This window comes from Balaenoptera ricei, chromosome 4 (genome assembly GCF_028023285.1).
Source record: "Balaenoptera ricei isolate mBalRic1 chromosome 4, mBalRic1.hap2, whole genome shotgun sequence".
NCBI lineage: Eukaryota > Metazoa > Chordata > Mammalia > Artiodactyla > Balaenopteridae > Balaenoptera > Balaenoptera ricei.
This window is the reverse complement of record NC_082642.1, coordinates 90,470,219-90,487,610: the sequence shown is the minus strand read 5'-3', so window position 1 is coordinate 90,487,610 and position 17,392 is coordinate 90,470,219. Positions and strand designations below refer to the sequence as shown.

General features: G+C 35.1%; 1 protein-coding gene across 3 annotated transcripts in view; it reads right to left on the bottom strand.

The window, feature by feature from the left end:
• The window catches only part of OSBPL11 (oxysterol binding protein like 11), a 99,894-nt gene that overhangs the window by 32,192 nt on the left and 50,310 nt on the right, over window positions 1-17,392 (bottom strand). For all 3 annotated transcript variants that reach the window (XM_059920916.1, XM_059920917.1, XM_059920918.1), the window contains exons 7-10: window positions 16,455-16,600; window positions 10,797-10,937; window positions 7,249-7,747; window positions 4,189-4,375 (exon numbers count right to left, since the gene is read on the bottom strand). In XM_059920916.1, coding sequence (XP_059776899.1) covers window positions 4,189-4,375; window positions 7,249-7,747; window positions 10,797-10,937; window positions 16,455-16,600 — 973 coding nt within the window. The remainder of the gene's footprint in view (window positions 1-4,188; window positions 4,376-7,248; window positions 7,748-10,796; window positions 10,938-16,454; window positions 16,601-17,392) is intronic.

The following is a 17,392-nucleotide window of genomic DNA, read 5'->3' as shown; positions in this document are numbered from 1 at the left end:
ACAGACTTTATTTTTTAAATTTTATTTATTTATTTATTTATGGCTGTGTTGGGTCTTCGTTTCTGTGCGAGGGCCTTCTCTAGTTGCGGCAAGTGGGGGCCACTCTTCATCGCGGTGCGCGGGCCCCTCACTATTGGCCTCTCTTGTTGCGGAGCACAGGCTCCAGACGCGCAGGCTCAGCACAGACTTTATTTTTAATTGTCTATTATACATGAGTTTTTCCTAAAAGCCTTATAAATGCTTTCCAAAGATAGGGTCCTGCATTCTAATATTAGACTAAAACCTTAGGCAGAGATCGTCTTTTTACTTTTCCATATCTTCAGTGTGCAGAAAAGTATGCCACTTAGCAGTTAGTTAACATAAATCTTAATGGCATTATACTGCTACATATATTTAAAAAATCACCATCCTAAAGTGAATGTGGAAAATGGGATCAGGAGATGGACAAGGGCATGAGGAATAGTTAACTAGGCCTGTTTGGCTCCATCAGAGAGAGTTGTGGAAAATGAGGGAGTAAGGAAAGACAAGTGGAAGATAATATATTTATATCAAATGCAGACAGCAGATAATGTGTCTGCTTGATTGCAGGCAGCAGTAGAAAAACTAGGCTATGTCTGAGGAGGGAGGCATGGTTATTAATAAAGACATGAAAGAGAGTCTTAGTTAAAATATTCTATAAAATTGAAGAAGAAAAGATATCAAAATAGAGAAGTATGTTTCAAATATGAATCTTTTAAACGAGAAATTAGGTAAAACCATTGGTCTTAAGGGAAATCAGAGTGGAAAAAATGAGGAAACTTTGGGGGCAACCAAAAGTGTACTTCCAAGTAACAAAAAGATCCAATACTTGTGGCCTTGTGAATAGGTAAAAAAGTATGAAGGGAGAAAAGAAGCCAATTTAAATAAGAAATTCAAAGAAATAAGATGGCAAATATAATGACTGATCACTAACAAACCAAGGATATCTATCTAAAATTATTAGGAGTCTTAAAAAAGTCAAAGTATGAAAACCAAGAGAAAATTTCTATGCAGGATATTTGCAGCAAGGAACCATCTAAATGTCATGGCAATGGTAAGATTTGGGGGATGAATTCTGATTCTCTAAATTAAGGTAGTCCTGGCAATATGATAAATTATAGCTTATATTTATCATTATAATTTAAGGCAAGATAAAGCACTGGTTCAGGACAAAAGTTTGGATATTTTGCATTTGACAAAAAAATTAACCTGAGCTCAAAACTATAATCTGAGTTTTTATAAAGGGATGTTTGAAACATGATCAAGACTAAAAAATTAATCAGAATAGCTATCATATAGTTGAGCTGTTACAAAAGAAGAAAATTCTGAACATGCAAGTGAGGTAACATTATGTGTACTAGATATGAAACTGAAGTGTTAACTGAAAATTATCAGAAAATTCATATGTAGAAATACAAATGAACATATGTAGGAAAGCCTTTAACAGCCTCTTATTTCCTTCTCGGTAGTAGAGATTTAATAATGGAAAGGAACCCGCTGAATCATAATAAATATGGGAAAGTTCCCACTCATGGCTCAACATGTGATAACGCATATGGATAGAATAAATATGGGAAATCCTTAAAAGGTATTTTATCTCTTAATCAACCCAAGAAAGTTCACAGAGGAGAGGAACCTTATGATGAATAATAATGATTTCAAAAAAGTCCACAGTCGTGGACTTCCCTGGTGGCCCAGTGGGTAAGACTCTACGTTCCCAATGCAGAGGGCCGGGGTTTGATCCCTGGTCGGGGAACTAGATCCCACATGCATGCTGCAACTAAGAGTTTGCATGCCACAACTAAGAGTCTGCATGACGCAATGAAGATCCCACATGCCGCAACTAAGACCCGGAGCAGCCAAATAAATAAATATATATATATATATATATATATATATATATATATATATATATATATATATATAAAAGATGTGATATATAGCTTAAAAAAACAGAATATTACTCAGCCATAAAAAGGAATGAAATATTGCCATTTGTAACAACATGGATGGACCTAGAGAATATTACGCTTAGTGAAGTAAATCAGATAGAGAAAGACAAATATTATATGATATCACTTATATGTGGAATCTAAGAAATAATACAAATGAATATATATGCAAAACAGAAACAAGACTCACAGATATAGAAAAAAAACTTGTAGTTAACAAAAGGGAGAAGGAAGGGGGGGAGGGGCAAATTAGGGGTATGGGATTAACAAACTATTGATACTACATATAAAATAGATAAGCAACAAAGATATATTATATAGCACAGGGAATTATACCCATTATCTTGTAATAATCTGTAATGGAATATAATCTGCAAAAATACTGAATTACTATGGTATATACCTGAAACACAATATTGTAAATCAAATATACTTCAATTAAAAAAAAGAAAAGAAATTCATCAATATCATTGTCAATAAAAAGTGCTGGACTTGGAAAATTTATCACTGTAGTTGTGTCCCCTAAGCATTTGACTCAATTATATACTTTGAAGAATGGTTTCACCAATGCGGGAATGTTACAGGGATATAGATTTCAACTTTAACTTCATATAAATAAGGGGAGTCTGAAAATGGAATAGGCTGCCTCATGCATTATGAGTTCTGTACTAATAATAATGTACCAACACAATGAACAAATCCGTTATCGGGTAGGATGCAAAAGGATTTAGACACCTAGCAAATGTTGGTGTAGTGACTTCTAAAGTTCCTTCTAATTGTAAAGTTTGAATCCTGTGATCACTATGGTGAGAGGAGTAAGTAGAAGCACATATAACAAAGTGTGAACCATATTAAAACCTTCTCTAAGGATAAAAGATGACTATTCTGACAATCTCCAGTGATTCTGTTTGGGTGATCTGTAATTTTTTTTTAATTCTCTGCTTCAGTGTTTTTGAAATCTGTGTTTTTTAAGGCCCATTCAGTGCCTGGGAGCCAATAAATCTTTCTTTCCACTTCTAAGATCGTTGAGTACCAGCTGTCCGGTGAAGAAGTAAAATAGCTATATGCACTGAAAGTCTCATACGTCACTGAAGAGAGTGCATTTTGGTAAAACCATGTAAGAAAACTGTTTGGCAGTAATAAAGTTAAAGTTTCGTTCCCTACAGCCCAGCAATTCCACTCCTAGGTATCTACCAAACAGAAATTCATACATACATTCACAATGTTCTAGCAGCACTATTTGAAATGGCCCCAAATCAACTTCTATACTTTTGTATGTATGTTATTCTTCAATAAAAGCTTTGTAGAAAAAGAAAACTCGGCTTCCCTGGTGGCGGAGTGGTTGAGAATCCGCCTGCCAATGCAGGGGACATGGGTTCGAGCCCTGGTCTGGGAAGATCCCACATGCCGCAGAGCGGCTAGGCCCGTGAGCCACAACTACTGAGCCTGCGCGTCTGGAGCCTGTGCTCCGCAATGGGAGAGCCCGCGACAGTGAGAGGCCTGCGCACCGCGATGAAGAGTGGCCCCCGCTCGCCGGAACTGGAGAAAGCCCTCACACAGAAACGAAGACCCAACACAGTCAAAAATAAATAAATAAATAAATTTATTAAAAAAAAAAAAAAAGAAAAAGAAAACTATTCCTACTTCAGGACAGTCAGAATAGACATCAAAAGCTTAAGGAAAGAGGATCCTTTTGAGGATCCTATTAGAAAACTTGTCTTCATGTAGTTGGGTGATCTGGACGAGTGCTGAAAAGACCAACAAACCACTAAAGGGGTATAATAACTGGCCGATTCCTAGATGGAATTAGAACAAAGCCACATTCAATACTGGTGCCTAAAGATATTGGCTTCCATCATTGTGCTTCTTGAACTACTTCTTATGATTAGATGTATTTTCATCCTAACTTGTAGCCATACTACCTCTACTGAGGTCTGGATCCAAGTCTGAATCCCTTTAAAAGCAGAAATTGGGCCAGAAGCTACATATCCATTTGTTAGGAGTTCTAGTTTACAAGAGAAGATAGGTCTGTCACTATTTTTAAAACCAGATCGTGATTTCCAGAATGCCTTCAAAGATCAAATATATTAAACGAAAAATAAACATGAATAAAAATCCAATCCCATTTCACATAAAACAAAGCAGAAAAAGAATAAGGAGTTATAATACAAGATCAAACTGATAGAATAAGAGCCAGGTATCACTAAAATATTCTTACCGGTGCAGTTTGCCACCATAAAATGGCTTAGTATGAAAAGTGATGCTGGCTGAATACCCAGTTTTTGCACAGTTGACATTGACTTTGCCACCCAGTTCTACCCAAGGAACAGTTAAAATTGACCGGGCATATGCACAAGGTAGAGAAAATGTATACTCTTCTCCATGCTCTAGTAGACTGAGGATTCCTGAATGTGAAAACATAAAAGTGGTTAATAACTTAAAAAAAAAAAAAAAGACAGCTATGAAAAATCCATATTAAGTTTTTCTCCTGCTTGGTAAATGAACATCATAATTTTGCTTAATTTTCTTTTAGCTTTGGACGAAATTGGCTTCATTTACAATTGTATTTGACAACAGTTCCTGGTAATAGTAAATCGAGGTTACTTTCATTATGACTTTATTATCCCTTTGGGGTTCATGGGACCAGAAAATGTTGCAGTGGAAACTGTTTAAGAGTTCTCTCTAATGCTCTTAAAAGTAAAATAAAACCTTAAGTCAGAATTTAAGTCTATGCTATACTGTATCATCATAAGATCTGATCGTTAGTTAGTACTAATAACTTTTTAAGCAGTTTCTGGAATAACTAAATATCTAACATTATAGAGTCATAGACCTTAATCTCAGATGGTATGATGGGGGGCGGGGGGGCAGGGGGGATAAGGTGTTCTTCATTCTATTCTATGCATATTAAGAAAGAAAAAAAGTAATTTTATGATATAAACTAAGGTCCTCATAATAATTTTGTTTACCAAATTCCGAAGTATTTAAGGTGAAGCTACAAGAGTTAGAAGTGGTAGTTTTCAAATAAATATTATTCTAATGGGGCTTGTTCCATATTAAGTGATGCTATAAAGATGGTTTTAAAAAACATATAAAAAAGGGAATTAAAAAAAAAGGGGAATTACATAAATGAATAATCAATCTATCCTAGATAATTAAGAGACATTAAGCAGACTTGAGCTACATTACTAACCTAAGCTCATTACCTAGTTCACCATAAAAACAAATACCGAACTGGATGTGTACTACTAGTCTGAACTATGATGGCATGTCTCTCTTAATGAATGCTCGTTAACTACTGTGTTCTTAATGTTCACAAATAAGGGCAAAAATTATGATAAATATTTTAATATAGTCTATTTTTAGGATAAACAAACAGACAGAGATTCTAAAGTAGTCCACTTTACATAAAGCAACGCCAACTATTAATTTGTATTGCCCTTAACAGTTTTCACAATGGGCAACAATTAATATTGAGCCATTTGAAAAGGAACATGGCTCTGTATGTGATATATTTATATATAATGGGAGCTGTCAGAAGACATACATAACATACTTGGTTATATTTCAAGTATTTAATAATAACTGTTGATTAATTCTAAGTTGGAAAGGATATCATGTACTTTTCTAGAAACATTTGGCCTTATAAACTAGATTCATGATCTTTGATTTCTAGGAATACAGTTAACATAAGTAATATTCACTATGGAATTTAACGTCTAAGAAATATATAATCAGTTTCTACTGAATGGGAAAATGAGACTAGTTAGGATAACTGAGATTCAAAGTATTCTAAAATCTCATTTATTTGATAATTAAACAGAATTTTCCCCTACTTTTCAATAAAAACATGGCTGCTGACAGAAGCAAAATAAACTGTCATAAGTTCCATTCTCTGATTTAATTTACTTTCTATTGAGAGTGTCAATAGCAATTTAATTTAAAAAAGGCAAATCCATGAATATATAACTAGCAAATCAAAAAATAACTATCATATACATCCTTCTCAATTAATGCATGGTTAAGATATTAATGCTTTTCCTCATTTCTTGAGGTATTTCCTTTCTTGGAGCGGGAGAGGATACTATCACCAGATACTCTCTGTTTCATGAACTGGTAAGAGTAACTGTCCTCAGGGAGAGTGTGTCAAAGAATGAGGGTCTAAATCCGACTATGCCTTAACTTCTACGATCCTGGACACATCCCATCACCTCTAGGCTTCAGGTTTTTCATCTCTAAAGTAAGTAAACTGATTTTTGAAGAGCCTAGGGTTAATGTGATGCAGCTTATAACTGGAGATAGCAAACTATTTTTTTAACTAATAAAATATCTTCTAATGTTATAAAAGTTTTGATTAGTTTGAAACATTTGGAAATTGGTAAGACTCACAGCACAACAGGAGTTAAAGATGAGGAAAGCTTAAAAAGGGGATAATATATTTTCTTCAAGGCTAAAATAACACAATTTCAAAATGTTAGGGTCATAAGCTTAATTATGCCATGCTTATACTGTAAGTTTATATTTAGAACAAATTTTCCTATGCACGAGAGTGTTCCTTAACATTAAAATGGCAGACCATTATATTTTCATTAACTCTGCAATGATTGCTGTGGAGATTTTTTTGTTGTTGTTAATTTGTTTTTTCGATTCTTAGCCAAAAAATATAGTATTTCCTTAAATTGTTTTTTCATAAGCATTTGCTGGAGTAGATATAAAGTTTGGCAATATATTTTAAAATATTCTATGAATATCTCCTTTGAAATACAAAAGATGTAGATATAGATTAACCTAGAAAATATTTCTTGAGTGCTGTTTATAATAACAAAAACACGTTTTAAAGCATTATCAATAACTTGGGAAAATGAATATTCAGTACAAAAAAGGAGGACAAAAAACTACATAGAGAGAATCCTAATTTTATAAAACTAAAAGTATGAACATATACACACATAGAAAAAATACAAAATACTAGCTAAATTTATCTATCTCTAGATGAAGGGATTAGAGATACTTGTATTTTCTCCTTGATAGTTTTCTAAGTTTTCTATAATAAAAATAATTTACATTTAAAATCAGAAAAAAAAGTAAAAAAACAGAATTTATATTTGTTGATAGATACACCCCCTCCCCCCGCCATCAGTATTCTGAAACATACTAGGAATTGGGGAAAAAAGTAGTACACATAGCAGTTCAAATTTATAACTAATATTTCTCTAGCTTCCCCAAATTTAAGGTTATAGTTTAATATTAAAAATCGGAGAATAATTTTTCTACTTACCTTCCCCAACCATTGTCACACCTATCGACATGCCTAAGAATTTGCTCTTAGTCCAGACGTGCACATTTACACACATCTTCCTCTCGGCACATTCTGCATAAAATCCTGAGACTGGAGGATGATGGGAAACCTGCTCAGCAACAAATCTGACCGTGTAACAGTCTGATCCCACCTGGCTCAAAGCCTCCTCTGACGGAGGAGCATGATTTGTGACAGCCTGGGTGGAAGAGCTGCTAATGACACTGGATGCTACCTCGCGTTTTGGCATCCTCCAGGAACAGTGAAACGTTTCTCCAATGATAGGATTGTATGGTTTCTTAGCAATGGCTCCCTTACGGCCTTCATGAAATGAGGTAAGGTAGTATTCAACAAAACGAATCATTCTGTCCTCAGCTGTAGCTCCATTAGAGATGGCTATAAACAGGTCTGGATGAGACATAAAGTCTGCATACATTTCCAACAGGGAACGCTTCTCTAGGATAAATGTAGGCAGCACCACCTAAAACAACAACAACAACAACAAATCAACCAGAGAGAGCAATACAAAAAAACAGTAATTAGTATCTTCAGAGAATTGAGGGGCTGCTCTTTGTTGCGGTACGCAGGCTTCTCATTGCGGTGGCTTCTCTTGTGGTGGAGCATGGACTCTAGGCATGTGGGCTTCAGTAGTTGTGGCACGTGTGCTCAGCAGTTGTGGCTCACAGGCTCTAGAGCGCAGGCTCAGTAGTTGCGGCACACGGGCTTTGTTGCTCCGTGGCATGTGGGATCTTCCTGGACCAGGGATCAAACCTGTGTCCCCTGCATTAACAGGGGGATTCTTAACCACTGCATCACCAGGGAAGTCCCTATAATATTACTTTTAAAAGAACAAAATAATGGGGAAAATGGCTATTACTTATTCACAACATGCAGGCCAGGACCATGGTTACCTTCTTGGTTGCTGTAGTCCCAGCACCTAGCACAGTGTCTGGAATATAAGAGGGGCTTGATAAACATCTGTTGTATCAGTGTCATTGTTAGACAGGAGGTATATGCGACTGCAGTTTAGTCACCAGGTTCTTTAATGTTGCTCAAAAAGTACCATTCTTTTAAATGTTATATGGCTGTTCATAATTTGTGATCAGTTAATGCTAATTATTTTATATATAAATACAATATATATGTATTTCTTCAATTAACAATGCACAAATGTGGGGAAATGATATTAAATTCATTATTCATGTCAAGAGAGACTTTACCATCTGGATTATTATCACAGAACATTCTTTTCAAATGTTCTTATGCCTCATAAACCCAAACATTGTTCTTATGCCTTACAAACCTAAATCTACTAAGGGACAGCAAATACCATAATAACCAAATAAACTCCTTACCTGACTGCTCATTTTAACCTATTTTACAACTAATAGTCTTTTCTGAACCACTAATATAAAAAATATTTCTAGAATAAAAATGATACCCAGTTGAATACTAAGGTTAGATGAAAGATGAATGTTTAAATGGGTTTCTTTATTCCTAAAATGTTTGCTTCTTAGTAGGCTATTAATTCAATCAATTTACTTAAAAACCCTCCTATAATTACTATAAGTCTAAGTAAAGAAAGAAATGTGTTTTTGATTTTGAAATGCTTCAAAGTGAATGCTAAAGGCAAAATGCTTTCTATATTTAAGTTGCACTTTCAGGTGAGTAACTCACTGGAATCAAACAACCTTTTAATTTACACTTCCACTACCTTCAAAAACCTCAATTTGAAATACACCTCGTGAAGTCAATTTTGAAATCCCACACTAATGCAAAGTAGTGTCAACAGTAACTCAAAGTATGTAATTCCACAGTAGTAAATGTTTGACATACATAGGTTTTGAACCTTACTGGCTTTTTAAATCAACATCATGGATTAATTGTTAAAACAAATTAAGGCACACTAAATTAGATAAACTGGGAATGGAGAAGATGGGCCTAAAATTAAAAACTACAGATCAGTGCTTCTCAAACTTTAATGTACATATTACTGAAATGAAGATTCTGGTTCTCTAACTTTGAGATTGGGGGCTGAGATTATGCGTTTCTAACAAGTTCTCAGGTGATGGTGATGCTACTGATCTTCAGACCACACTTGTTTTCTTCTCTCAGTTTTATTAAGGCATAATGGACAAATAAAACTGTAAGATATTTAAAGTGTACACTGTAGTGATTTGATATACACATATACAGTGAAAGGACTCTATCAAATTAATTCAGGCCACACTTTTAAAGTAGCAAGGCTGTAGACCAGGGGTTTGCAAACTATGGCCTTTGGGCCAAATCTGGCATCCTGTTTGTGTAAATAAACTTTTGTTGAAATACATCCATGCCCATCCAACATATTATCTATGGCTGCTTTCACACTACAAAGGCTGAGTTGAGTACTGCTGATCCTTAAACAATACGGGTTTGAATTGCAGGTCCACTTATACATGGATTTTTTTCCAATAAATATACAAAAATATACATGTAGAACATCATGTGCAAGACTTGTATTGAAGTGGATAGTCTATTCTTACACAGGCTTAAGGTGAGTAATATGTAATATAAAATGAATAATATGTTAGTTTTCTTACTGTTTTATAACCTCGCTTTCAAACAATTACATTAAAGTACCGTACCTCTCTCACAATGAGAGAAAAACTGTGTATTATCACAGGTATGTGGGTTTTTTTTTTAAATGTAACAATGTTTCCAATATTGTTTCATGAATATGACTGTAATACTGTATGTCATAAAAATTTTATAACAATTCATTCATTAGTGTATAGGCTAGGCTACCATGAAGCTGATTACACTAGGCTACCGTAAAGCAATCATATTGCTGCTTCTTCATTATCAATGCATGAATCATTATATCTGTAAATAAATATAAATTTTTTTCACATTATCTTTTCATTTTTGATGTCTAGTATATACTAGCAATACATATACATAGAAACAAAATTTGCATTAATTGAGTGTTTATGTTATTGGTAAGGCTTCCAGTCAACAACAGATTATTAGTAGTTAAGTTTTGGGGGAGTCAAAAATTATATGCGGATTTTCAACTACATGGGGGGTTGGCGCCCCTAACCCCTACATTGTTCAAGAGTCAAGTATAGTTCCAACAGAGATCTATGTCCACATAGCTAAAAATATCTACTATCTGGTCCTTTACAGAAAATGTTTGCTGATCTCTGTTATAGATTAATACCCAAAATGCACTATCCAAAATGAGAAGTAAGAATAAAGTAGAAGTATCAATGACTTTAATGGTCTTGTGGGATTATATCTTTTTCTTTAGATTTTCCAATTCTGTATCCCAATGGACCCCTTTTATTTTGTACAGGAACAAGACTATAGGTCTTTATTTGTCATGTGACTTAATGCTGCACAAAAAACCTATCACATTTTTTATGAAAATAAATGCTGATCAAGAGACTAAGAAACCAACTCATAAAGATTAAAAAGCCCTGACATTAACAATCATAGGTATAGTCCTAATCTAATGATCTCCTTAGACTGTTTATCCCATTACTTACTCTTGTTAAGTCCATGCCCAGCTTGAGCTGTGATAAGAGATGTAGGATAACACTGCGTTGCTCTTCCACAGCTCCCAGGTCATCCTCCTTGTTGTCACAAGTATCCTCCACCTCATCATCTGCATTTATTTCTTCAGGTTCCTTGATGCAAAATAAAGCAAAAGTCTATTGTTACTAGTGCTTATTAATATCCATTAAGAATAAAAGTATAAACAGCAGATGAAGATATTTATATTGGGCCTAAATGAATCTGAGAACAGACAAAAATCTTCCTGAAAATACAACTTCCATCACTTGGCCATGGAACAGATTTCCTTCAATGAACCCATTATCACTGACATTGAACATACTGTGGTTTTGTCATAAGTATCACACATAAAACACAAATATTTTGTGAAAACAGGATTTTTCAGAAAGAGTGAAAATGTCTTACCTGAAACTTAGGCTTTGCAGGCTTTGACCACCTGCCAGGGTACCCTACCACTACCTATAATTTAAGATGTTTTGAGAATTAAATATTTGCCCTAGTTTTAAGCTAACACTATAAAAGTAAAATTTTAAAGTGACTGTACATGTCAAGTCTAACTTCTGTAATCTATATTTAGATATTCACGCATCTCTGGAGTTGTCGGGAAGAAACTTTGGGGATGAAGAGAATTCTAGGTGCAGGTATAGAAAGCTTGTAGTTGCTTATGCAGTCTTAATGCCACAAAATGTTCTCTGCATAGTTTTTCAATCAATAAAACAGCCCCCTGAAAAACCAAAAATGTTTACTCTCATCTAAATAGGGTCTTCGCTCCAAATAACTGGTTAAGAGAAACATAATTTCTTATTTCTATTTAAGCAACAAATAAAAGTTTCAAATCCCAAGATTCTATAATCTTATCAGATGTCACTTTCCATGTTTATGTGGGGATGGTGTCCCATCTCTCTCAGTGGTACCTCTTTCCATTACCTTTCTGCAAGACAGCCTTCATGAGTATATTATCTTTGGTATTGTATTAAGTTTTAAGTTATGAGGATTTTAAAAAGGAAATGATTCTGTTAATGTCTCTGCCTTTAACTTTCTCTTCCCATAACCAAATTCTATCAAACAAGACGCCCATCTGTTCTATGTAGCTAGGCAAAGAAAACCAATCCTAATCAGGCATAAAATCAAGAACTTAATGTTCTCAAAATATTAAAAACAAAATACAAAACTTGGTGACACAGTTAAAGAATAATGGGTTTCTGGTCATTCTTTTGCCTTTGTTTTTCTCCTTTTTCTTCTCTCTCCTTCGAACAAAGAAATCTTTACTAGCTCAAATTCTGATAAGTCAATTAATGGTCTAGTTCCTTTCTTCAGAGACCAAACAGAACAACTGTGTATATCAGAATTATTTCTGTTTTTATGACCTTGAGGAAAGATCCCAAAGGCAAGTTTCTCAATTCCCCCTTTCAATGGCTAGTAAGTCTGTCAGGAACTATTTCCTGTTTTCTACCCTAAGTCAGTTGCACAATATAGTTTAAGTATACCAGTGAATGTTTACTCATTATGAAACAGGGGAAAAACCGATCATCCCTCTTTCTATATATGAATTCCAAATATAACAATTTTTCATTTGAGAAATGTTGAGGGGGAAAAAAACTAACAGATCTTAATTAAATAATGTTCTCCAACCTTCTGAAAGGTACTATTACATTTGAGGTCAGAACCTAGGACTCAGATTAATAATGCAAATACAGCCTTAAACATTATTATACACAAAGTTATACACAAAGTTTACTTTGTGGTTTCCTCTAATGAAAATAATATTAAACTAAAGAGATAAAATATAATCTGGTATGGGTATGTATGTATACGTATAGCTAATTCACTTTGTTATAAAGCAGAAACTAACACACCATTGTAAAGCAATTATACTCCAATAAAGATGTTAAAAAAAAATCTCGTAGGGCTTCCCTGGTGGCGCAGTGGTTGAGAGTCTGCCTGCCAGTGCAGGGGACACGGGTTTGAGCCCTGGTCTGGGAGGATCCCACATGCCGAGGAGCAACTGGGCCCGTGTGTCACAATTACTGAGCCTGCGCCTGGGGCCTGTGAGCCACAACTATTGAGCCTGCGCGTCTGGAGCCTGTGCTCTGCAACGAGAGAGGCCGCGATAGTGAAAGGCCCGCACACCGCGATGAAGAGTGGCCCCCGCTTGCCGCAACTAGAGAAAGCCCTCACACAGAAACGAAGACCCAACACAGCCAAAAATAAAATAAATAAAATTTAAAAGAAAACCAAACTGCTAAAAAAAAAAAAATCTCGTAGAAAAACTAAAAGAATACAGTTTTTGTTGTTTTTATAAAAATAGTCAAACCACTTACTAAAATAGAAAAAAAAGGAATTCTATTCACGATTAAATACTGACTCTAAAGCATGATGTGAATGGAAGAATTTGGAAGCTCTCTTTTCTTTTTGAAATGGCCCTTCTTAGAGACTGTCATGCCTTTCTTAAAGAAAAGCTTAAGGTTAGGGCTTCCCTGGTGGCGCAGTGGTTAAGAATCTGCCTGCCAATACAGGGGACACAGGTTCAAGCCCTGGTCTGGGAAGATCCCACATGCCACGGAGCAACTAAGCCCACGAGCCACAACTACTGAGCCCACGTGCCACAGCTACTGAAGCCCGCTCCTAGAGCCTGTGCTCCGCAACAAAAGAAGCCACCGCAATGAGAAGCCTGCGCACCGCAACAAAGAGTAGCCCCCGCTCGCCACAACTATAGAAAGCCCGCGTGCAGCAATGAAGACCCAATGCAGCAAAAAATAAATAAAATTTTAAAAAAATAAGGAAAGCTTAAGGTTAAAAAAAAAAAGCATTACAAAAATTCAAATAAACATGCTCAAACATATAAAATCCCTAAAAACCCAGAATGGTTAGCAAATACAGTGGCAAGGTCTGTTGAATTTCTAGGAATTCATACTATTTGGAGATTGCATGGCAGAGGGAAACCCCAATATTCTGCAAAACTCATACTAATCCCATTTTTGTGTCTTCCTGATTTCTGACTTGGACACTAAGGAACTGTGGGCTTCATTCTAGCCTCACTGAGGTTTACCTCCTCTATCACTTGACAGCAAAATTTCCACTACTGTAATATACGTTTCAAGCTTGCACTGACACTCATATTCCAAAGAAGGCATATGTGAAAGTTTTGAAAAATTCAGGTCTTTTCTGGTATGCTTGAGTGGAGTCTAATGTCTTTTGTAATTAAAAAAAAAAAAAATCTATGCACTTATTTTTTTCTATTTGCACTAGGTCATACACTTGGTCTACTCAACATTTCAAAAGATTTGGAAATTCAATGATCCTCTCCTCCCCACCTCTGTGCCCCATCTCTAACATATGCCTCTATCCTGACCTCCAACATGCTTTGTATTCTCACTTAGAAGTATGAAAATGTTAGAGTGTATGACCTATAGTTTATAACTTTTCACTTGTAAATTATATCTCTAGTCCTGATCTCTCTGCAAAGCTTTGGTTACATCATTTCCAGTTGCTTTTCATATACATTAACAATCATATGTCCTCTTCTCAAATAAAATTCAACATGTTCATAAACCATACTAAACCTTTTCTTTCAAAAAGCTCTTTCTTCCTAATTTTGCTAGCTTTGTGAATGGCACCACAATTTTAATCATTTAGTCTCAAAAACTTGGAGTCAGCTTTGATCCAACCCTATATCCAGTCAATCACAAGCTCAACTGATTTTTCGTTTGAAATGCACATTACCTATCCATTTGTCTTCATTTCTACTTCCACACTTTAATTCTATCCACACTTTAATTCCAAGTCATATCATATACCAATCTTTTAAAACATATCGCATCCCTCCCCATGCTCATGATCTCATTATGTATCACATTAAGACTAAATTCTTCTGCATGAGTTTTATGTTCCTTGGGGGCACAGTTTACACAGTATTCTACGGAGCAGTGCTCGGGGGATTATCGTTCCACATAGCATGCAACATGAATGGTCATCTGGATTTATAAAATCCAACAACCCTGGGGTCATTTTCCATAAACCAGGTACTCTGCTAAATTTATTTTATCTAAATAACAATCTTATAAGGTATTACTACCCTTGCTTTACAGATGAGGAAGCTAAGCATGGTTAATCAATTGGCCCACATGTTAGTAAATGACAGGACCTGGGTTCAAAATCATCAGGCAAGCCTTTTCTGCAATAAGTACACATGCCTTAGTATCCCTGCTTGTGTTACTCCCCCATCTTGAGATTCCCTTACTACTATTCTTCTCTTCAAACCTTGTCTCCTTTCAAAGCCCAATTTCAATTCCACTTTCTCTCCAAAGCATTCCTCATCCACTCTACTCATATACCTCTCTTCTTTCCCTGAATGCCCATATCCCAAGAATCTAAGTGATATCTATTAAGATGAAAAAAAATAAAAAAATACTGCTTTATGTTATCATCTCATTGTTTCAGTATATATATGTTGTGACTCTAAATAGATTTTAAGTCTCTTCAGTGAAAGAACTGTCTTCTATTTTTGTGTCTCCTCTAATTCTTAACGTTGGACTTGTCACATATTAGCTAACTTAATGAATACTTACTAACTGCTTGACTCCACAGATGAATTAGTCAAAAAGCTATAGGAAAAAAAGGATTTTTTTTCTTTCTTCTCCCCCACCCACCCTACTGCCACTGCCTGCCTCACTGAGTCAAGACCTTTGCCAGCTTTGGAAGTCCCTGTGTCATATGTTTCTCTTAAGAAATAATTTGCTGTTATATAAATAACCATAAACCATGCATTACTCTTGACTCAGTAATTCTAGTTGGGAATATAACCTAAAGAAATAATCCAAATAAAGGGGAGAAAAAAAAATAAAGCAGTAGACAAAATCATATAGCATTATTTATAAGAACAAAAAATAACAAACAACCTACACATTCAATAGCCTACTTCAACCTAAAAACTTTTATTATATAGGCCAGAATAACATATAAGAATACTTATGAGAAGTAGCAAGTAAAAAGAGCTTAAAACAAAACTATCTGTGTAATTATGATAACCATAAATATAACAGATGTAAACTCAAAAGGCAAAAAACCAGTATGATTTGCTACAGTGGTGGAACTATGAATAGAAGAAAACACTGTTTAGCTTCTGAGAAATGTAGAATTAATATTACTTTATAAAAATATTAAACCCTAAGACTGTGTGCTATTTTAAGTAGGCTAACACTTTTAAAAATTGGTTTGGTATAGTGCTTACTATCAACAAAACCTTAATGTTAAACTTTTAAACTTATGAACTTAATAGTAAACACCTAGTAAATAATGTTAAATTAAGAAATGTAAGAGGTAAATATCATGCAAATAATTTTCTATTAGAAAAGCGATTTTCCAGAAAAAGAAAAACATGCAAATTTCATTTTTTAAATACATTTATATGAAGCAAAAGTAAACTAAAACTAAAAAGGCCACATAATTTAACCTGGAAAACTATGTACAAGTTTTACACAATAGACCCCTTCCAAAGCCAGTGCAGTTTAGGGTAGAACAACGTCTAGAGTATGCTCTCATTATGTTGATTTGCATGTCCTGACAAAGAAAAGGTGCTTTTCAGTGATTCCTAATTTTTACTCCAAAACTCTATGTTCACATTACCTTACCCTTGCGAATAGTCCAGATTCTGCAACGCACTGCTCTTCTGGGACTGCCACTGGCTTACTCTGCTCAGTTGCAAAGGGCTGGTCAGCTCCATTTTTATAGTGGTTTGATAAAGGTATCTTTGGTTCTAACCACTCGATTGTCGTTCCTGATGAAGTAAGAGAAAACTTTCGCTGAAACTTGCTCATAATCTGGAACGGTCAGCAAATGTGGATTTTATTAAACAATTTTCTTTTGCGCCTACAAGGCTAAAAGCAATTGAACCTGTTAAGAGGCTCTGCAAGACAGTGACTTTTATCTCATTAGCATGAGCATCACGATTGGGTATTTTACAACACAGCAACCTGCAACTTGAAATCAGATACCATTTAAATGAATCAACCCTGAATAGGACTAGACTCACTTCTTATGCAAATCTATGAATCATAAAGTGTATTCCTACCCTAACAGTTGATTTGCTGGCCTTTCTGCATGAACCCTGTCCCTCTAGTGATAAGAAGTATGCAGTTAGGCTAAAGGAAGTCACAATTACAGGAGAAACCTGGGACTGTGAAACGATAAAATCTGCTTCAATTTGGGGTTGAACCTTATTCTCAGTAGCAATTTTCTAACTAATCAAGATAACCCCCTTGATCTAATTTAAGAATTGCAAATACATGTCCATTATGTTTTTTCCAATCATATAAAAAAGCTCCATATACTTTTAAACTGAAAGGCTCTCCTACTGAATAAATAATAGCTGACCTAGTGAAAGACAGTGGTCACATTTAGAGACCTGTCATCTTCTCAATTAATGACTCAATGTCTCTTATTACCCTCAACTAGTTTAACAAAGTGGATTCTATGCCTAATCAATAATGGAAAATGTTCCATTTGATTTCAGAGGCTGATCTAGGTTTCACAGAAACTTGGTTATATAGTGCTACATTAAGGGATGCTC